At 34.5% G+C, this 22,339-nt stretch overlaps 2 protein-coding genes across 8 annotated transcripts in view; one reads left to right on the plus strand and one right to left on the minus strand.

Moving 5' to 3' along the window:
* Window positions 1-338: 338 nt before the first annotated feature.
* LOC124534797 (polyubiquitin-C) lies at window positions 339-3,607 on the plus strand. Its single transcript, XM_047110812.1, has 2 exons — window positions 339-520; window positions 733-3,607. The coding sequence occupies exon 2, from the start codon at window positions 741-743 to the stop codon at window positions 3,480-3,482; it is 2,742 nt and encodes a 913-aa protein (XP_046966768.1). The 5' UTR covers window positions 339-520; window positions 733-740; the 3' UTR covers window positions 3,483-3,607.
* Window positions 3,608-7,317: 3,710 nt separating this feature from the next.
* Window positions 7,318-22,339, minus strand: part of LOC124534799 (endophilin-A) — a 41,789-nt gene continuing 26,767 nt past the window's right edge. For 2 of the 7 annotated variants that reach the window (XM_047110813.1, XM_047110814.1), the window contains exons 3-12: window positions 18,540-18,608; window positions 17,573-17,789; window positions 17,184-17,317; window positions 16,413-16,479; window positions 16,250-16,300; window positions 15,727-15,827; window positions 15,025-15,128; window positions 14,428-14,702; window positions 11,118-11,239; window positions 7,318-10,348 (exon numbers count right to left, since the gene is read on the minus strand). In XM_047110813.1, the coding sequence (XP_046966769.1) occupies window positions 10,223-10,348; window positions 11,118-11,239; window positions 14,428-14,702; window positions 15,025-15,128; window positions 15,727-15,827; window positions 16,250-16,300; window positions 16,413-16,479; window positions 17,184-17,317; window positions 17,573-17,789; window positions 18,540-18,608 (1,266 nt within the window). In that variant the 3' untranslated portion in view covers window positions 7,318-10,222. Of the gene's footprint in view, window positions 10,349-11,117; window positions 11,240-12,746; window positions 12,840-14,427; window positions 14,703-15,024; window positions 15,129-15,726; window positions 15,828-16,249; window positions 16,301-16,412; window positions 16,480-17,183; window positions 17,318-17,572; window positions 17,790-18,539; window positions 18,609-22,339 lie in introns of all 7 variants that reach the window. The other 5 variants (XM_047110818.1, XM_047110817.1, XM_047110819.1 and 2 more) reach the window with 5 other exon arrangements.

The following is a 22,339-nucleotide window of genomic DNA, read 5'->3' on the forward strand; positions in this document are numbered from 1 at the left end:
TCACATATTCACTTTTTCGATATAATTATGTAAAATGTCTTATATATTAATAACAAAATATATTTATTTTTTTATAGATGTTTGTTGTTTGTAAATAAAAAAATTGAGTCGTAATATTGAAGCTGAAGAAGACAGTTTGATTTATCGCATTTAAAATTATATATAAAAATTATATTTTTCAAAGTAAGGGTTTTACTAATATTAATTTGAATTTAAATTAAGCTTCTCTTTTAATTTTCATACAAACTTTATTAAAGACCATAGACATTTTTTGTTTCTTCGTTCGTATTCACTTCACTATTTAGTAATGTGCATGTCAATAATAAATAAAGTGACGTTCTTCGTTCTGACATTACTCATTCCTGCACTTGCATTTCTTGTGTGATCAATTTAAGAAGCAAGCTAGTTTTTCCCGTGATAAGATTTTGTCTAGTATTCATTTATATTGTAGTTCACGTTATTTAATTTGTAGTTGTAAAGAAACTCAGATATTAATTTTAATTTGGAATCTGATTTAGAGGTAAGTAAATTAAGGTGGTTTAATTAGATTATGTCTATTGCGCATTGCGCTACTTTTTGTGGGTCATGACATTGTAGACGCCATTTTGTTATCGTGATCGTTCTTTGTTCATTGTCTTGAATCCAACATCTTTCAAATTCACCCGTTTAGTACCTATTAATAAAAATCAAAGTTTAAGTTTTAGTCCTCACTTGCCCTACTTTTTATTGCAGTTATCAAAATGCAGATTTTCGTGAAGACTCTCACGGGAAAAACTATTACCCTTGAAGTCGAACCATCCGATACAATTGAGAATGTAAAAGCAAAAATTCAAGATAAAGAAGGCATTCCCCCAGATCAGCAACGTTTGATCTTCGCTGGAAAGCAGCTGGAAGATGGTCGTACACTATCTGACTACAATATTCAAAAAGAGTCCACCCTTCACCTGGTACTGCGTCTTCGTGGTGGTATGCAAATTTTCGTAAAGACCCTGACTGGTAAAACCATTACCCTTGAGGTGGAACCTTCTGACACAATCGAAAATGTTAAGGCTAAAATTCAGGACAAAGAAGGCATTCCACCAGACCAGCAGCGATTGATCTTCGCCGGCAAGCAGCTTGAGGATGGCCGTACCCTATCCGACTACAACATTCAAAAAGAGTCCACCCTTCACCTGGTACTGCGTCTTCGTGGTGGTATGCAAATTTTTGTGAAGACCCTCACCGGTAAAACCATTACCCTTGAGGTGGAACCTTCTGACACCATTGAGAATGTTAAGGCTAAAATTCAGGACAAAGAAGGCATTCCACCAGACCAGCAGCGATTGATCTTCGCCGGCAAGCAGCTTGAAGATGGCCGTACCCTATCAGACTACAACATTCAAAAAGAGTCTACCCTTCACCTGGTACTGCGTCTTCGTGGTGGTATGCAAATTTTTGTGAAGACCCTCACCGGTAAAACCATTACCCTTGAGGTGGAACCTTCTGACACCATTGAGAATGTTAAGGCTAAAATTCAGGACAAAGAAGGCATTCCACCAGACCAGCAGCGATTGATCTTCGCCGGCAAGCAGCTTGAAGATGGCCGTACCCTATCAGACTACAACATTCAAAAAGAGTCTACCCTTCACCTGGTACTGCGTCTTCGTGGTGGTATGCAAATTTTTGTGAAGACCCTCACCGGTAAAACCATTACCCTTGAGGTGGAACCTTCTGACACCATTGAGAATGTTAAGGCTAAAATTCAGGACAAAGAAGGCATTCCACCAGACCAGCAGCGATTGATCTTCGCCGGCAAACAGCTCGAAGATGGCCGTACCCTATCCGACTACAACATTCAAAAAGAGTCCACCCTTCACCTGGTACTGCGTCTTCGTGGTGGTATGCAAATTTTTGTGAAGACCCTCACCGGTAAAACCATTACCCTTGAGGTGGAACCTTCTGACACAATCGAAAATGTTAAGGCTAAAATTCAGGACAAAGAAGGCATTCCACCAGACCAGCAGCGATTGATCTTCGCCGGCAAGCAGCTTGAGGATGGCCGTACCCTATCCGACTACAACATTCAAAAAGAGTCCACCCTTCACCTGGTACTGCGTCTTCGTGGTGGTATGCAAATTTTTGTGAAGACCCTCACCGGTAAAACCATTACACTTGAGGTGGAACCTTCTGACACCATTGAGAATGTTAAGGCTAAAATTCAGGACAAAGAAGGCATTCCACCAGACCAGCAGCGATTGATCTTCGCCGGCAAGCAGCTTGAAGATGGCCGTACCCTATCCGACTACAACATTCAAAAAGAGTCCACCCTTCATCTTGTACTGCGTCTTCGTGGTGGTATGCAAATTTTTGTGAAGACCCTCACCGGTAAAACCATTACCCTTGAGGTGGAACCTTCTGACACAATCGAAAATGTTAAGGCTAAAATTCAGGACAAAGAAGGCATTCCACCAGACCAGCAGCGATTGATCTTCGCCGGCAAGCAGCTTGAAGATGGCCGTACCCTATCAGACTACAACATTCAAAAAGAGTCTACCCTTCACCTGGTACTGCGTCTTCGTGGTGGTATGCAAATTTTTGTGAAGACCCTCACCGGTAAAACCATTACCCTTGAGGTGGAACCTTCTGACACCATTGAGAATGTTAAGGCTAAAATTCAGGACAAAGAAGGCATTCCACCAGACCAGCAGCGATTGATCTTCGCCGGCAAACAGCTCGAAGATGGCCGTACCCTATCAGACTACAACATTCAAAAAGAGTCTACCCTTCACCTGGTACTGCGTCTTCGTGGTGGTATGCAAATTTTTGTGAAGACCCTCACCGGTAAAACCATTACCCTTGAGGTGGAACCTTCTGACACAATCGAAAATGTTAAGGCTAAAATTCAGGACAAAGAAGGCATTCCACCAGACCAGCAGCGATTGATCTTCGCCGGCAAGCAGCTTGAAGATGGCCGTACCCTATCCGACTACAACATTCAAAAAGAGTCCACCCTTCACCTGGTACTGCGTCTTCGTGGTGGTATGCAAATTTTTGTGAAGACCCTCACCGGTAAAACCATTACCCTTGAGGTGGAACCTTCTGACACAATCGAAAATGTTAAGGCTAAAATTCAGGACAAAGAAGGCATTCCACCAGACCAGCAGCGATTGATCTTCGCCGGCAAGCAGCTTGAAGATGGCCGTACCCTATCAGACTACAACATTCAAAAAGAGTCTACCCTTCACCTGGTACTGCGTCTTCGTGGTGGTATGCAAATTTTTGTGAAGACCCTCACCGGTAAAACCATTACCCTTGAGGTGGAACCTTCTGACACCATTGAGAATGTTAAGGCTAAAATTCAGGACAAAGAAGGCATTCCACCAGACCAGCAGCGATTGATCTTCGCCGGCAAGCAGCTAGAAGATGGCCGTACCCTATCAGACTACAACATTCAGAAAGAGTCTACCCTTCACCTGGTACTGCGTCTTCGTGGTGGCTTTTGAAATAATGCAAAATATATGAGAACATGTAACCAGCAACCTATTTAATTGCAGTATTAAATATTTAGAATGTTTCAATGTATTATGTAATCATTCCAATTTCAATATTCAATAAACAGTTTGCTTCACATGACTTTTTTATTTATAATAGATTAGGTATTAAGTAACTCCTTATTAGTGTTGTTTATTTTTCTTATATGATAAAACTATATGTAAAGCTCAACAATGTCTTAGAATTTACCCTTTCGCTTAGTTCCTACTATAATACAAATAATTATTGAAATTGTATAGTACCGTACATAACTGAATATTCTAATTATTCTAAGCAGCACTCAATATGCGTTCTAGTTTTTGAACTTTCGAAGCAATTATTGTTTTTATTTGAGTAATATTATGTAACATTTTAAGTGATTGTGTTATGTATAAAATTGTTATACGTAAATTCAAGGTAAAACTTTATAACCATATAAATTAAATTATGCGGCATTCACTTGTTTTCTTCATATATCTAAAAAGTAAAACCAAAAATAATAAGCGAAACAATTTACAATTTCTGAAACTAGTTAGGTTTGCCTCTTCAGTATATGAAGATCCAAAAATTGGATTACTTATGAATGTTATCCTAAACATTGTATTGATACTCCTAATATAAAATAAATAGCTATTGAAGTTAAAGTTTTGAAAAAAATATCTATTTTATATACCTATTGGGTTTCCGAATTGAGTGTAAGTGGGAAAGTGATTACAATTCTTCCATGACATTAAAATTACAATTATGATACTATAGGGTTATTTGGAATCAGTAGGGTACCCAATTTTAACTAACTAAAGAGGAATCGTGTTTGAGGAAATTGGAATGGCCTCGACGATAATGAGCAATATAAATAATATAAAAACTTATTTTTTATATATTGTTTTTGCGTGGAGCTATACCCCAAGGCATCCTATCTAATTTTTTTTTGTATGTTTTTTGTTTGTTATGTTTTTATTGTTTTGTACATTTAGACGAATTCTTGAACTCGGTTTTTATCATTGTTGGAATAAATATTCTATAGCACGCCATTGTTGTTATTTGAAGATACCTTTTTTTTTATAGTAGTAATAATTTATTAACATAAGAATTAACAACATTAAATGCGTAAATATATACAAATATGAACTAAAACTAGTTATTGTATAAATCTTGACCGCGTGGAATGGTGGCAAGAATGCTAGCAGCATTTCCCCGTTGAATCGCAATTCCGATCCTCTCGGAAAAAAACGAACCAGCCATCCTGTCACCCGTGGAGGCAATGAGGCGAGGTGTTATACTTTTGATGAAGCTTTTTGCACCACTACTCCAAGGGCCAAGTATTTCGACAGCAAATGGAACAAAAATGTAATTGGATATATGTAATACACGAATATTTAGTTCTTTTTTTTGCTTTAGCTTTTTCCGCAGCGGCACCGGCTCTTAACATTGTTTCTCGGATATGAGATGGGGCCAACGTATCAACACATGTAGCGTCCCACACAAGGGCCCGACCTCGTTCCCATGGAACCAATGTTAATCCATCAGGTCTCTTACCAACATCACGACTAATTCCACAGGGCTCGGTAAGAGCAGGAACGTCGATGGTGGCAAGAGCCCTTTTTATTATGTCATTAAGAGAACCGTGGCCGTGGCGGAACAGCCTGCCTGAACTCTTTGGGCAAGAGAGACCATGTAAACCGAAAGAGTCCACCTCCTTTCCACACGGGCATCTGTGCTCAGAACACAGAGGTGTTCCCAGTCGAAGACCAATCGATATGCGAAAACATTACCTAAAAGTGTCCCAAGATTGTTAGAGGGTAATGAATTAACCAGTGACTTGACTCTTTAAATTATAACGCTGAGAAGCCTGACACGGTCTTGAGCACTTGTTAAATTTTGTGTCAAACTGTGTAGTGTAGCGTGAACCAATGACGAATCCCAAAGTTTTTGTTTTGTAACTTCCGAACTAAGGGATATCATCATTAGGGCACTTTACCTTCCAGGTCTCCTCGCCTCTGTAACTTTCATGATTTTTACTGATTTTGATTTCAAAATTTCTGAACAAAGGTCTGAAATGCTATGTACAGAAGAAAGAAATGCCGGGAGGGCAACACTTGAAATTTTTCTCACGCCGATGCCACCAAAAGGAATGGGAAGAGTAGCTTGAGTCCAAGAATATTCATCAAGAGATAAATTTAGAATTTTTTCTAAAGTTTTTTTAAGGGTGGCATCGATTTGATTGGTAAGACTAGGATATTTCCAGATTGGGCTCGCACGTAAAATGTACATTAATTTTGGAACAAAAAGGCAATGTTTTAAGATGGTATAAGCTATATGAGAATTTGCAGTAATGATTTAATGTTATTTGACATTAATAAATTCATTCATAGATTTAAGTTGACAGAGGATACTATGTACCCACCAATGAAATCGAAAAGACAAATTGGTAACCTAATTGCCTACAATATCGAAAATATTTTACAAGTAATGCTACTAATTATCATATCTATAACAAAAATAATAATTTAATTTATATTAACACCGACAAAATTAAAGATATTTAAATTAATAGTTTAAACTAAATAAAACGACAACATCTGCGCCCTCTTACTTAAATATTATACATCAAAATATACAGCATATAATAGGCATAGGTGGCAAAGATCATGAAATAGAATTAAAAAGATTAGTTATGTCTTTCAATAGGGTCCTGCCAGCGTCACCGGCCGAGGCACTCACAAGATCTTTAAGATGTTGTGGAGTGATAACATCAATGCCACTAGCAGACCCGCTAGAGAATGACAAAATGGCGGCATAGGTATCCTCATCCTTAACCTGAAAAAAATTGTTCTGTGTAGGCGGAGCCGGAAGCAAAGTTGTTGGGTATGGCAAAAGATGCTTTTCTTGCAAGAATTCTAACGTTATATCATTAAAAGGTGCGATGGTATCGCTAGAAAAAAGAATGCGAACTGCATTCTTAAAATCTCCACCCATTGTTTTATTCTCAACATTTTTCTTTAAATCAATTTTTTGAGGTCGTGATAAGTATTTTGGAATTGAAATTTGGTTATCTAATAAACTATTTTGTTTTAATTTGGTCGATAAGGAACCATTTTTGGTTTTATCGACATGAAAAACTTAAAAGAAAATGTCAAAAGATTTTGCCATGCCGAATTACTATAAGAAAGACAATTTTGTAGTACAATGGATAAAGATCTAGCTAGAGATATTCTCGCTCGTATATTTTTTTGACATTTTGTTAATAGATTTTCAAAATTAATTGAATCTGTATCACTGTTTGCAAAAGTAGGTAAAATAGAAAAAGTATCATTTGATTTTTCTAATGGAAGGCTATGACAGTGGGTTGTATGAATTTTTAAGCCTTTTTGGCTTAATGCAAAGCAAAGCGTAAAGTTTTGTCATCTCAAACAGTGATGTGTTTGTTGTCTTACACACTTAATTATAACATACATGACTAATGTTTATATTTTGACAAATCTTTTAATAATACAAACAATAAAATAGTCATTAATATATATGTGTACTATAGTATAAAATAAAGTCGCTTACCGCTGTCTGTATGTATGCTTAGATCTTTAAAATGACACAAAGCATTTTAATGCGGTTTTTTTTCAATAGATACAATGATTCGAGAGGAAGGTTTTTGTATACAATACATCGACAATATAGTAAAGAAATACAGATAAATTTAGAAATTTCTACTGTGATGTCGTAAATAAACAAGTTCTGTGGTATATTTAGTATAAGCATTGCACCCGAGTAGACGGGTCGGGTCGCTAGTGTATGTATAAATGAAACACGTTGTAATTGTAACATTTTATTTAGGAGGCGAAACGAGCAATAAGTTCAGGAGAAATACAAATGAATGTCACACATTAAAATTGTCAATTTATCTATGAAATTACAGTAGGTATTATATGTATTAAAATTACAGTAACATGAACAAGAATACATTTACCTGATAATTACATCACACCAAATTACTCGCGCCAACAGTTATATACTTTGAAGCGGGTGCCGTTTCCATGAAATCTTAATATTTTCTCTACTTGTACATTTATTAAATATTAATATTTAATGCACATAATAGTTAATACATAAAATAACAATTTCATTATTAAAATGGCGGAACTAGCAGACTAAGACAGGGCAGGTGTTAAACCAGGCCGCGTTTTTAACTAATTCAATATTTGACTATAAAAAAAAGTATTAAATAAATAACGCTAAACTGGAAATAAAATGCATACGATTGTATCATTGTTAATATTATGCTAGATAAAAAATGCAGAATTAATACGTAAGCGTATCCTGTTTGATTTCCTAGTTGATAAAAAAAAAGTTTATTTAACAATCCCCTTTGTTTTTCGTACGTAACTTACTGGCAACACTAACAAACAAAAGTGAAGGTGCATTCAGCCGGGCCCCGCAATCCGCCGCCGCGTTGCAGTAATATGTGACAACTACTCACTGTCTCCAATGGATCTCCCCGTATAAAAAAGCAACGCTCGATAAATATATGTGTAGCTATAATTACATATTGTAACGATTTTACAATTTCACATTTCAACCATTTAAATTATTTTAAGTCTTATTATAATATAAACAAATTGTAACGTTTAATAGATTAGCCAATATAAGAAGGACGAAGTTCGACTTCCTGATCAGAGATCGTACGTTCAAGAAGTGAGATATAGATATAGATATATATATGTATATTATATAAACTTCGCTATGTTACCGTGCACCGCGAAATATACATCAAAACATGACACCCTCGTAACGCCGATGAATTTAATTGCTCAAAATACTTACATTTAAAGAGACACTTGAAGATAGAACAATAATTTATTTATGAACTTACATACAACTAACATTAGATCTAGGTATTGTCTTTTGTATGTCTGAAGAGTTATACATCGGGGTCCGTATCATTAAACAACTCTAATGGCATTATTAGAAAAATACATTACGATATTACTGCAACACCGATATTTAAGATAAAGTTAAATACATATGATTTTTTTTTTATAAAGTCCAAAGTGCATGCATTTATTATGAAATACATTAAACGACACTATTTAGTAGAGGCCACATATAATATCTACATGGAAATAATTAAATTAATACAATTTCAGTTTTAAATTCATTGAAATTAATTTAAAAAAAATAATTATGCTATATTACTGATATACTAAATTAACTATATTGAATACAAACGTAAAAATGCGATAAGGGACGCTGCACCGATTACAATGACATCTATATTTATCACAATGACTTTATAATATATTGGTATAATTATAATTTTGCCAATAATACATCAAACATCAAAATGCCAAAAATATCTGGCAAGATTCAACAACGCTTACAACTTCCTCACCGTCTCTTGTATAACATACCTTACATTGTATACATTTCTCCATTTAGATAAATTATTACCCGCAGTTATAACTATAAAATCTAATCTCATAATAATTATCTAGTTTACGTGAAGTCACTATTAAATAATTCTGTCTTGGAAGGTTGGAACGGGATGCAAATAATGATAAAAAAAATGTCAACATTCATGAAGATTATTAAAATTAATTTATACCGTTTTAATTCACCGAGAGATATTTATGTTAATTAATGCTGGCAACATTCCTTTTCCATATAAAAGCCGTCCATTTATAAAATGAAGACATGGAATGAACATTTTAAATTATAACAACTACATAAGTCAAAAAAAATATGTACGAATAACTCATGATTGCGATTTTTAACGAAAAAAGAAAACAATTAATTTAATAGGCTCAATGAGGCAATATTATTCGCAAATAAAAAAATAACGTTCCTTTTCAAGATAACAATTTACATTCGTTAACTGATTTCGTTCTGTTTCTCACAAAAATATTTGTCTATGGAATAGGTCACAAAATGTACCAAAGAAATGGAAGACCCGAATCGAATCGAAACATAAAATTAAGAAACGATGCTTGTTAATATAGTATTTTATGTTATATTTGTAAAGGGGTAAAATATTTCATACCTACAACATTGAGCTTTTGACACAGTTACAGATTCGAATAAAGTCGTCTATATGTAATACTGCGACATGGTGTAACAATATTTGATTATTTGCAACATAATTGTGTCCAACCACACACGTTAACTATTGCCATCATACGTGTAGGGAGCGCATTAATATGCTTACTATAACGAAATACGTCTTAAGAAAAAAAATATATAAATTACTCTTTGGTATAATATCGCACCATAGATGCAATAGAGTACAGACGCATTTGCATTTTTAGGCCTTAATATCATTTATACAATAAAATTGTTTTAACTTTCAGTAAATAAAACAATTTCATTATTAACGCATAGATAATAATTTAAGTTTTATGTGTGTGGTCGTACTTATTTATTTAAAACTGCCAGATCTGACAAGTTACTTTCATTTTTCTTATATATACTCAGAATGTTATCATTGAAGTTATTTTAAGAATAGTGACAAAGTAATAATTTCTTGGCAATTATTTTCATTCGTATTAAGATTATTAATAAATGGAACAAAAAAAAAATGTTTCATTTGTTTATCTAATATGAACATTCAATTCGTATGTATAATAAAAAAAAATGTTATAAATAATATGGATATGAACGAGAAATACTTTATCAGAACTGGCAAGTTTAATGTCTTAAATCAAGAGTGTTGCCATTAGAGTGTTTACATATTTGGGAGGGGTACGGTGACTTGCACGTAGCTGATTGGGAAGTAGCCCGTCTTGCCGTTGACGGAACCCTCGAACCAGTTATCGTCAACTTTGTTGATCAGTGTGATCACGTCGTTTTCCTGAAGAGCGAGATTAAAACATTATATAGTTACGTACAAATACCTTAACAAAACCAGTAATACATTCCTTATGACTATCAACTAAATGTTTATCATTACATATTATAAAACAAAGTCCCCCAGCTGCGTTTGTGTGTGTGTTTGTTCGCGATAAACTCCAAAATTACTGAACTGATTTTCATGCGGTTTTCACTAATAACAGAGAGTATGTATATAATTTATAAAGGTTTTGTATAAATAAGTTGAAATAGAACGATAATTGCTAAACATGTCGGAAATAAGCAACAAAAAACATTAAAAAATTATAAAAAACAACTTATGTCCACCCGCACGAAGCTGGGACGGGCCGCTAGTCAATTACAAAAACCACAACTACAAGTAAAATTTAGTGATAAAAAGAAGAGATATATTACAATGAATTAACATCGTCGAGATGGCCCAGTGGTTAGAACGTGTGCATCTTAACCGATGATTGCGGGTTCAAACCCGGGCAAGCACCGCTGATTCATGTGCTTAATTTGTCTTTATAATTCATCTCGTGCTCAGCGGTGAAGGAAAACATCGCAAGGAAACCTGCATGTGACAAATTTCATAGAAATTCTGCCACATGTGTATTCCACCAACCCGCATTGGAACAGCGTGGTGGAATATGTTCCAAACCTTCTCCTTAAAGGGAGAGGAGGCCTTTAGCCCAGCAGTGGGAATTTACAGGCTGTTGTTGTTGAATTAACATTAGTCAAAATGTATTTACGTCTTAAATATTGATTACCTTAAATCCAAGCTCGCCTTGGTTCTCCGGCTCGAAGTCATAGAGCGCGGTGCAGCACGGACCCTTGGCGGCCGCCACCGGCGTCCGCGCGGGGGACTTCACCGGCGAAGGCAGCGGCGACGCTATATTTACACATCATTGCTATAAACATCGTCAACCGTACGATCGGTTATCGGCTATCTGATTACACGATGTATCTGGACTCGTGTTCAGATATCATCGTAATCACAATCATTTAAATGATCTGACACCTATTAAATATTCACTGAATTATATAAAAACTTACCATTCATTGTAGAAATCAAGAAAATTTAATTGAAAATAATAAGTTTATTCAAAATCAGTAAATATTTCGTTTCTTAAAAAGTACCGTATGAAACCAACTGCATTTGATGATAAAGCCGCACATACATATCCTTAAAGCATAGCTACGGACAAAACAACGCTGTAATGGTTAAATATGGGAATTATAAAGTTTCGTTATAAATTAATATTGGAATTTTAACGATAAGGATGAAACGATGATTCTATGCTATGATGAAGCTTGAGTTAAACATCGCGACATGCTAACATTTAACATACAACACGAAAAAAACAATGGACCGTACAAACATGCTCATGATGTCTACATTAAAAAAAAATACGCTAGATAACTTATAAATAGTTACGAATAGAAGTGTATAGTTAACAATAATTAATAAATATTTCACGTTTGTTCGTGTTTTATTATTTGTTTTAATCCACCCGATTCGGCTTAGCAAACGTTCAAAAAAAAAATGTAATTGTTTTTTAAAAAAACGAAAGCCCATATGATGATCTTGAATGAAAATTGAACAATTAATTGATTATACTATTCTATAAATATCAATAAAATTATTGTCATTCGATCTTAGCGCTAATATTTAATGTTGAGGATGAAGCCTACATTATTACTACTGGTGAGCTAACGGGAACAGAAGTTTGTGTTCTGTGTATAAAATAAATAATAGCGGTCTCAGTATGGAGTATGGAAACCAGAATGTTCGAGAGTAGTTTGCGAGTGTACATGTCATTGGATGAAAGATTAGTGTCGGTGTATGTGTGTCGGGTGTGTCGGCGTTTGTGTGTGTGTTGGGTGTGTCGGCGTTTGTGTGTGTGTGTGTGTGTTGGGTGTGTCGGCGCTTGTGTGTGTGTGTGTGTGTTGGGTGTGTCGGAGTTTGTGTGTGTGTGTGTGTTGGGTGTGTCGGCGTTTGTGTGTGTGTGTGTTGGGTGTGTCGGCGTTTGTGTGTGTGTGTGTGTGTGTTGGGTGTGTCGGCGTTTGTGTGTGTGTGTTGGGTGTGTCGGCGTTTGTGTGTGTGTTGGGTGTGTCGGCGTTTGTGTGTGTGTGTTGGGTGTGTCGGCGTTTGTGTGTGTGTGTGTTGGGTGTGTCGGCGTTTGTGTGTGTGTGTGTGTGTTGGGTGTGTCGGCGTTTGTGTGTGTGTGTTGGGTGTGTCGGCGTTTGTGTGTGTGTGTGTTGGGTGTATCGGCGTTTGTGTGTGTGTGTTGGGTGTGTCGGCGTTTGTGTGTGTGTATGTGTGTGTGTATGTGTGTGTGTGTTGGGTGTGTCGGCGTTTGTGTGTGTGTGTGTATGAGCGGCGAGTGCGGTGTTACCGTTGTTAGAGCGCTGCGCGTTGGCGCCGGCGGGGAACAGCTCGAGGTTGCCGGGCGGCTTGTGCTCCGGGGAGCCCACGCGCGAGCCTCCTTCTCCGCGACGCAAACGAATAAATACCCAGCCTCAATTCACCATTTATATTACTGACACACTCAAACCCTCGACATTTCTATGACGTTCGTGTTGGTGAATACTTCTTCTTGTCTACCGTTTTTTTTAAGAGATATAAAATATCTCATGTTTCGCACGGTATTGAGAAATCGAAACGTTTCGGACATTAAAATGTATATATAGTATAGCACTGTGTGAGTTGATTCCAATTAACTACACACATACATTTATTTTGAAAGGAAGAAAGACAACACCGAACTGTCTACTCGTTAAAAGGGTAACGGAAGAAAAGTTATATATAGAGGTACCAGATATAAATTACGACATTGACAATGTGTAATTGGTAAATAACATATATTAAAACTATATGCAAAATTAAATTAAATTCTTCTTTACTACATAATATTTGCATATAGTTTCAAACATTAAAGTCTTAAAACTAGAAAGACATGGATATGGGAGGGGACAGGAAGCGGTTGACAGTTGCGTCCGTTCTGAAAAAAAAATATTGTTATGCTGTCTCTTCAGATTCGACCACACCCTCATTCTGTACAGTCAACAAAACTAGCACCTTCTCGGGTTAAAAATTCGTCAATTTCGCTTCACCATGCGATAATTGAATTATTTACGACGTTTTAAAAAAAAAATAAACTCAATCAGTCATAAGAAGCAAAAATAAACAGCGAAAATATAATAAACTTAATCACGTGTTAGACAAATATGAGAAAAGTGTTTATGTGTAAAATTGTATTGTTTGAAGGTATGCCAATTATATAAAGGTCATATCTTTTGTATAATATGTATGGAACATGTGTTGTTTATAAACCTACCGTACCGTAATTGAGGAATTTTCTCTTCAAAACCTTGATTACAATAAGCAGAAGAAGAGCTAGTAAGAATTAATATATTACTTCCATATCAATTGAGTAGAAAGTACATTCTTAAAGTGAACCCCCTGTTCATCACATTATATGTATTTTTATATGTTTCTATCTCAATCGGAATTAAGTCTTTTTTTATTGATTTAGAAATGATTTTTAGTTTACTTCCCGTTTGATCATTGGTCATTTAAATTCGAAGAAGTTATTTACAGTTGGTTATATTTTGTTAAAATTAATATAAAAGCATTTTGTATTATGTTTAGTATGTTATATACTTCCATTACGGACCACGTGACACAAACCCGCAGTGCATCGTGCAGTGCCGCGTGAACAGTGAACATATGTATGGAAATAAATGAAAAAATATTGGCAAAGGATTACTTTCATTCGTTTGTCGGTTTATATTGAATTTTGATGTTGGTTGTTAATTACACTTTAAATTTTTTGGATAATTATACTCATCTATTGTTACTATTAATTGGCGGTTGCAAAAACAACCGGGTCAGACACTAAGCAGTAACTTTCAGACAAATCCACCCACTCCTCGTTAGTGTTGTATGTATTAAACTAGTTGATATTATTTCTACCCAAAATCCTCCACCACACTAAGCTACCAACCGTAATCCAAAACCATAAACGAACGAAACATAACCAAAAAAAAAAACCCCGCAAATTAAATAGAATTCACCTGTCCATGGATCCCTTCCATTCTGTAACCTCGGTGCCGGGTGTGGTTTGAAACCGGGAGCGATAGGGGTTATCCTGGGGGCTTCCCAGGCGCGGAGGGGATCGGTGGTGTGGATGTCGCCCAGGGAGGAAGTGGGGGGGAGACGCGCGCGAGAGAGGCTCTGCGCGGAGCCGTACCGCCTACCATGGTTCAAGTCGTGGATGCCCTCTATTTGGAGATCGGCGAGAGTTTTGGGTACGAACTCCAGTTTCGGGCGGTTAACTGCTTCTTCTTTCCTGTTGATATTTAAACATGTTAATCATGGCGTATTTGAATTACTCTCATATTCGATAGCAATTTTGAATTGCGATAGTCTTTTGTCTTAGTGTTGTCTTAAATTTTCGCGATTATTACACATTTAAATAAAACTAGTTATACCGGATTTGAATAGACGGACGGATTTAAAAGACGGGCAGTCTACCCGTGACCACGAACGCTGTAAAGTGCTCGAAACGTCGGGTTGCCAAAAATAATTAATATACGCGATTCAAATCCGGTATAACTAGTTTTATTTAAATGTCTTTTGTCTTTATTAATAATTTTAAACTAGAATCTTACTTCTCCATTAGCGCGGAGACCAATCCCTTGAGGATCTCCGTGCATTGCTGATGGTACTCCAGCAAACCCTCCGCGAAGAAAGAGACTTGTGCCACTTGCTCGACCTATATATGTGTTATTGCAATTTTCTCTCCTTTAATCATGCTTACATATACCAAAAAATAAATCCTACAGCTGATACGTCATCTAAGAGAGCATATTTAGGAACTACAGTAAAAGCTTAAAATTTTACCGTAACTGATATTATTTATTTACACTTACTTATAAGTAGATAATTTCAAATGGGCATATCTTACGTATAGTACGACACAAATTAGATGTCGCATCGGAAAATGCAATGGAATGAAAACAAAACCGATTACTGCCGATTTACACAGCCAATAGAAATAGCTCCCTATCGCACCATTCGATGCTATTCGTCGCTATAGATTCACGCGTCAGAGAAAGCAAGTGCATGTAAATCGACGCGTCAAATTGACGAATACATTAGGTTATATGATATAACAAGTTATTACGTTTGTGCAAAGATCATATTCGCATGAGAAATAAAAAATGATAATTTGGGATAGCGTACTCAATTCGGATGTGATAGGTTTTACGAATTTTGCCGATGCGACATCTAAGTTGTGTCGTACTATACATAGTATTTCATGCTTTTTAGTAATAGAAATAGAAGGTAAGGTGTCGTGAAAGATCACTTACATCGTTATCGAGAAGATTAAACATTCCGATCTGAGCCAAGGTCAACGATTCGGCGAACTTCTCCTCAGCCTGTCTGATCTCATCGTCTGGAATGTGAGCGCCTGATGTATGCACGGTACATAGCGATACCTCATAATAATTCAAACCGCGCAATTTTAAAAAATAAAAATTAAATTAAAAATAATAACAAATAAACAAAAAAAAAGAAAATAATACAGACCAAACGTAGGAAATAAAGTAAGTCGAATTTATGCGATGTAAGGTAGCGTTGCGTGGACGTCGCAGAAGTTACAGGAGATCATGTAAGAAACGAGCTCGTGTTATAACAAGAAATAAAGATTGTATTATATAACTATTAACACAGACTAGCGGTTTATTTATCTAGCACTTTTATACATATAACATTATAACCTTTTTTAATATTATTTTAATTCTTTTACTACCGTTTGTGTTTCTAGCTTTGTATGTTTTATTTATAAAGAAATAAAGTGTTCCATTTAGCCTAAAATCCACTCTAACATACCGTGTCTTGGAGAACCATGGCTTGGACTCATGTAAGGGCCTTTAAGGATGCCTTAATATTTACAAAATTAATTAACAATACGAAATGAAAGAAAAAATATAATAAATTATTTAAAAAGTATATTATTTAACAGTCGATTAAGGGGAAAAAATGATATAATTACCTTTGGCTTGTCTACGTCGCTTGCAGTCGAAGTCCAGCCTACGTCCCTGTAATTTCTTCCGGTGATGCTGAAATAATTTAATAAACCGATAATTACTCAACTAATTTGTATCTATTACACATTATATTATCACATATTATATTATGAATAAAAATTATACTAAATATTCTATTATTACTACTTTTATGGCTTTTATTTGTGCCAAAAAAGCACAGCTTATGTCGCTCGCGTTTAGGGTGGTTCTATTAGGGTGTTTGTTGTCATTGACAATTCGGTTCAGCGGTTTGGTCGTGAAAGATCGACAGGAGACAGACAGACAAAGATCCTTTCAGATTTACAATGATGAAGATGAATAAAAGTTAGATTAAAGAAAATCCTTCTAAATATTTTACTTTTTTTTATTTGAGCCAAAAGGCACTTATTGTTTCACCCATGTCTCGTGCGATATTTTATTATTAAAGAAAAATGACGAACGAGAGCTGCCATTTTAAATGTCACGTATCTTTTTAAGTAGATACATAAGAGACACTTCTAAAAATGTATTAACTCTATGTTCGTAAAATATTTAAAATGATTTAGATCTAAGTTGACAGCATTATATGGCATTTGGTACAATTCAGGTTTCACCCTTTGCTGCGGTAGTATTTCCAACCTTACTCCTTAAAATGCGAATCCGCCCACTACTAGGCAAAGGTCTGTATCTAGAAGTGAGGCAATCAAGGGCTATTGCTTTATTGATTAGTTATTTAATTAATGTTTAAGTTTTCTCACCATAACTTCTTTGAGATCTTTAGTCTGCAAATGGTGAAGAGGCTCGAGGAAGCTTTGCTTGATATTGTCGTCCAGCGAGTATTTGACATCCGCCATTTGCTTCAGCGCCTCCCCCATCTCGATCAAACATTGTGCTGCAAAAAATTTAAAAAAAGAACATTAATTACTATTCTAGATACTTCTATCACACCAGACGATATTCAGTGTAAAATATTGACTGTTTCAAAGACCGAATACAATTAGTCAGACTGAAATTACATATTTTCATCATATTTACATATTGTCTTTAGAATACTCTTTATCTCCTTATAAGAGTACAAATATCTTGAACTATTACATAATTTTGTTTAATGATCTGAAAAATATTTCACAATATATTGAACACATACCGAACACAGAATCTTCTCCGAGCTTCTTTCCGTAGAGCAGCATGCAATCGCCGAGCACGCCTTCAGGTTGCGGATAGGTGTTACTTTTAGCCTGACCACTTAATTTACTGATTCCCTTCACGGCCGCCATCTTTGCACGTGCGGTTGGATTCGGTTGTAGAAATTCTTTTGTTTTCGTTTGTAACTCTTCAACCAGCTCACACGTAACGTCTGTTTTCTGGTGAGATAGATGTTGAAAGTAGTAGTTGCCCGCTGCTAAGCTTGCATTTAAGGGTGTTGATTGTCATGTGTCAAGCAAAAAAACCTTTCTTGAGTTTCAAGTTTGTTTCATACCAAATTTCATCAAAATCGGTTCAGCGGTTTGGTTGTGAAAGAGTGACAGACAGACAGAGTTACTTTCACATTTATAATTTAGATTTAAAATAGTATAATTGTATATTAATTAAAAAAAATCTAGGTTTTCTTTTTTAAAAGTGTGAAGTGTTATTGTATGGTATCAATTTGGCACGGTAAGAAAATATATAAGAATAGCGGCTGTATGTGCCAACCGCAATGCGGACACCGCTGAGATTCCAGACGCCTACTCAATTACATTATATGCGATAAAGGGATAATGCAATATAAATCTATTTCAATAACATCAATCGAGGTGATCATATTCATATTCGATTTATTTCAATTTCAATAATCGTCTATTTCATGAATTCTGTATGAATTACAGGTCATTGACATATAATGTGTACGTTAAAAAATCATTGTAATTCTGGTTTTATTTATTTTTATATAGGTAACATTGGTTTATGTCAATGTTAGTGATGAGATACCGATTGGCAGTTTAAATGCTTTCATTTTTCTATTCAGTTGAGCGTTTTTGATTGTTTTCATTTGCATGCTTAACTCAAACGAACGTCATGAAATTTTGCATACAAGTTGCAGTGATATAAAAATATATTTTTTTGTTACTTACTCTTTCCATTTCCACAAAATCCAGATCAAGCTTTGTGCCCTCGGCACCGCCCATTTTTTCTGTGACATACTGTAAAAAAAAAAGAAGATTCAAGTCTAAAATTTATGCTTATATTATACTAGTAGACGCGGTTTTGCTCGCGTTTTAGTAGCCTATGTCCTTTCATGGGGTTTAAGTTTACTACATCATTTAAACCAAATGTTATCAAACTCGGTTCAGCGGTTTGGTCGTTAAAGAGTGACACACAGACAGACAGAGTTACATTTATAATATTAATCTTTATCAAATGTAAAACGCCTCTAAGCCGCTTAGTTTTTTTTTTCATTTAACACAATTTCTACAATAAAAATACACAGAACTATATTTAATGAGTTTCTAGCGTGAGTACTTTTTACACGAATAAATGACATTTATATTGGACGCGACACGTATATGAACCGTGTTAAACGATTATGCATTCATAAAATCGAAACAATTTTAAAATGAATTTTATGTTCTACTGAAGATTCTACTAATATTGTCTAGACGGTTAAAATAAATGGAAATTAAGCATGAAATTAAAATAATCTTAACGCTTATGCTGTAAAATGCTGACACTAATAAACTTAACTTTTGAGTGTATTCGTTCGTATTTCGTTTGTCTTACGTAAAATTATTTTTAATACTAGACAAGGTAGTTTTATATTTGCAAATTTAATATTATACAGGTTAAGAAAGTTAATATAGTATTCGAATAACAAAATAAAAACATTGCTATAATAATAAAACTTAAAGATATAATCGGCTTGTATGATTTGTTTTACAACTGACAGTAATGTTACCACTTAATGGTGACACCACGTAATACATATTCAAAAGAAACGGTACGATGAGAAGAGATTTCGTATATAGATTTTAATTCGTATATAAGCGATTTCTAGATGAATAGAATCAATAATCCACCAAAAGAAATTGAAATGTACAAGAGAAAAGATTTTTTTAAATATATTTAGGTTAAGCTATTAATGGTAGATACTGGCCATAAACATCGGTATTGTAAGAAATTGTCAATGTCCCGTCAGACAAAGGATCTAAGATGCTATGTTCCTTCTTATTAGACTACAGCTTAAGTACGAAGACTGAAGTCGCTTGTCGACGCGTAATATAACTGTGGAAAGATACTTTAAAACAGTATCATAGGTTTCATCGCAATAAGAACTCTATAAAAAATAAACATTCATTTCATTCGTCTATAGCCGATCTCATGATGATGATTGAATACGTAAAAGAGAATTACAATACAGAATACGTTACGAAACGTATTGTATTTATTGTAGAAAATACGTTAAAAACATGACAATATAACCGCGATCAGTTACCGCTTTTAATGTATCGCATGTTTAAAAAAATAAACATAATACCGTAACGTAATATTTGCTGCTACGTGATACCAGTACACTGATATAACGTTATCGGACTGACACTGATTTTTGTCGGATTTATTAAAACTGACACAAAAGTTATAATTACATAACTTTTAAATCAAATACAGACATAAAAGCCATCTAAATATAGAGATAAAGGCAGACATTTAATCCTATCAAATAAGTTACATAATTCAGCGCTCCACTAGCGCCTCGGGCCAGTCTTCAACTGTCTGCTACAAAATTGTAATATAAAGTAATTATTTCCATTTTACGAATTTTAGAGTTGACTTAGCTTGGATATGTTGAGGTTTTATAACGAAATGTTCTATTATTTTTAGAACAAGTATTAATAGATCTTTATTCATTCACGTTATATTCCTATTTATACTTTCGGTTTCGTAATTATCGATTGAAATTATAGTTTTAAAACGTCAGAAGTTCTTTCATTTTATATTATGTTGATACGAGTAAATGAAACTACTCATAATTTGACATGTGTTCTTAAAGATAATAATAGCTACTAACTACTGTGCTCTACTTAAAAATGTTTGGTATATCATGTCTACCACTACATAAATATATAATAATAGAGACAAATGTCTACTTTTATTAAATACGCTAAGCTTACTGATTTAAAAAAATCGTTGGATAACCTTGAATCAAACCCAAATTCCTTTATTCAATACCCTTACTTATTGATAGTCAAATTAAGCACTACCATCGTTGAAAATTTCATTTTAATGGTGCATATTACTTAATAAAAACATTATATGTTTTGTTAATATATTTGTATATATTTAATTATAATAAAACATATAACAGTCGAAACTGTATACTCAATTCCTGACCAAGCCTCAAATTCCTTCAGACATGAAGGTCACAGGCCTTTTTAAAATGCGGAAATCACCCAACAAATATACATGAAATTCAAAGGCGATAGAAAGTCAAAATTGATAGTACAATTTCTTTAATCGCGTCTATATAACAAAATGAATTCGGTTGTAAATCGAATTCAAAGAGACACAATAGATTAATTAATTTTCAATAATGGTTGTTACAGATACAAAATTATACCTACTTTTAAATTCTTACAACAGTTAATATATCTTTTTATTCCCATAAAGGCTTTGATTTAATGCAAATAATTAATTAATAACTTTACTTAATGTTGTCTTAAATTTTCGCGATTACACATTGAAATAAAACTAGCTATAACGGATTTGAAACGTCGTCGTCGAAACGTCGGGATGTTAAAAATAATTAATATACGCGATTCAAATCCGTTATAGCTAGTTTTATTTTAATAACTTTACTACTTATAATACTATTTATAATGTTCCAAACAGTAGCCTGCTCGGAAGATACTATAACTACAGTTCACTACAGTGCACAAGTGCAAGTGAATGCTTAACTCGGTTTCCTTAATGATACTGAGTTTTTTTAATTACTTATTTTTTATATTCAAATTATAAATTTCCTTAACAGAATAGATTTATCGAAATACGAGAACAGGCACATCCTATGCACACTTTATTAAGCGCCCTTAGCCACGGAAAGCTTTCAAATGTATACTGTGACGGATAGCTCTCACACAAAAACAATGGATGCAAAATTTAAATTTTTATTCCCTAAAAATATGAAAACTTTTATTTTTTTTTCAAGCTGTATTTATTAGTTCAGCTATGATAAAGAAAATATCGAGTGAAGCGAACGTATACAACCGTTTTTTATTTCAATAAAATAATCGCTTTGTGCATTTAAAGCAAGCAATATTTCATACAAAAGGGGTGAATTATCGGATCTCTCGGTCGAATACAAAAGCTCTGGTCGGGGTCTAACCTTGACCGAGTTGGGCGAAAACTTCCACCTATAGGAGATTTAAACTGCACCGCAATGCTCTGCCGCTTGAATACTTCCAATTAGTATTGCCATTTCAATATTCAAATTTAGAAAAAAAATCCTATCATTTTAAATAACACATTTTGTAAAAAAAAAAATTACGTGCGACATTTTTGAACATATTTAAAAAAAAAGCGACAAAAGAATTGTACGAATTCATTTTAAGCACCTTGTTTTATATAATTCGCATAAAAAGAGAATGGATTAATTATATTGAAAATTAAAGATAACATATAATCAATAGAAAAAGGTTTTAAGACCTAAACCGTAATTTGATACATAGTTAGCATCATGACAGTGTCATTTTCATGTTTAAGCTTGCTATTTGTTCAATAGAACGATGACGTAATACTACCAGCGGAGAGTATGTCACAAATTTCAAAATAATTAATCTTACTAAATACCAAAATATGTTATTCGAAAACAATTGTATTCAAAATACAAAGAATATATAGTCTATAATAATTCCGAATAAGGTTCTTCGTGCGTTAATAA

This window comes from Vanessa cardui, chromosome 13 (genome assembly GCF_905220365.1).
Source record: "Vanessa cardui chromosome 13, ilVanCard2.1, whole genome shotgun sequence".
NCBI classification, from domain to species: domain Eukaryota; kingdom Metazoa; phylum Arthropoda; class Insecta; order Lepidoptera; family Nymphalidae; genus Vanessa; species Vanessa cardui.

Bases quoted from the DNA above. Each gene is read 5' to 3' on its own strand.
- LOC124534797 (XM_047110812.1), top strand. From the start codon at position 741: ATGCAGATTTTCGTGAAGACTCTCACGGGAAAAACTATTACCCTTGAA.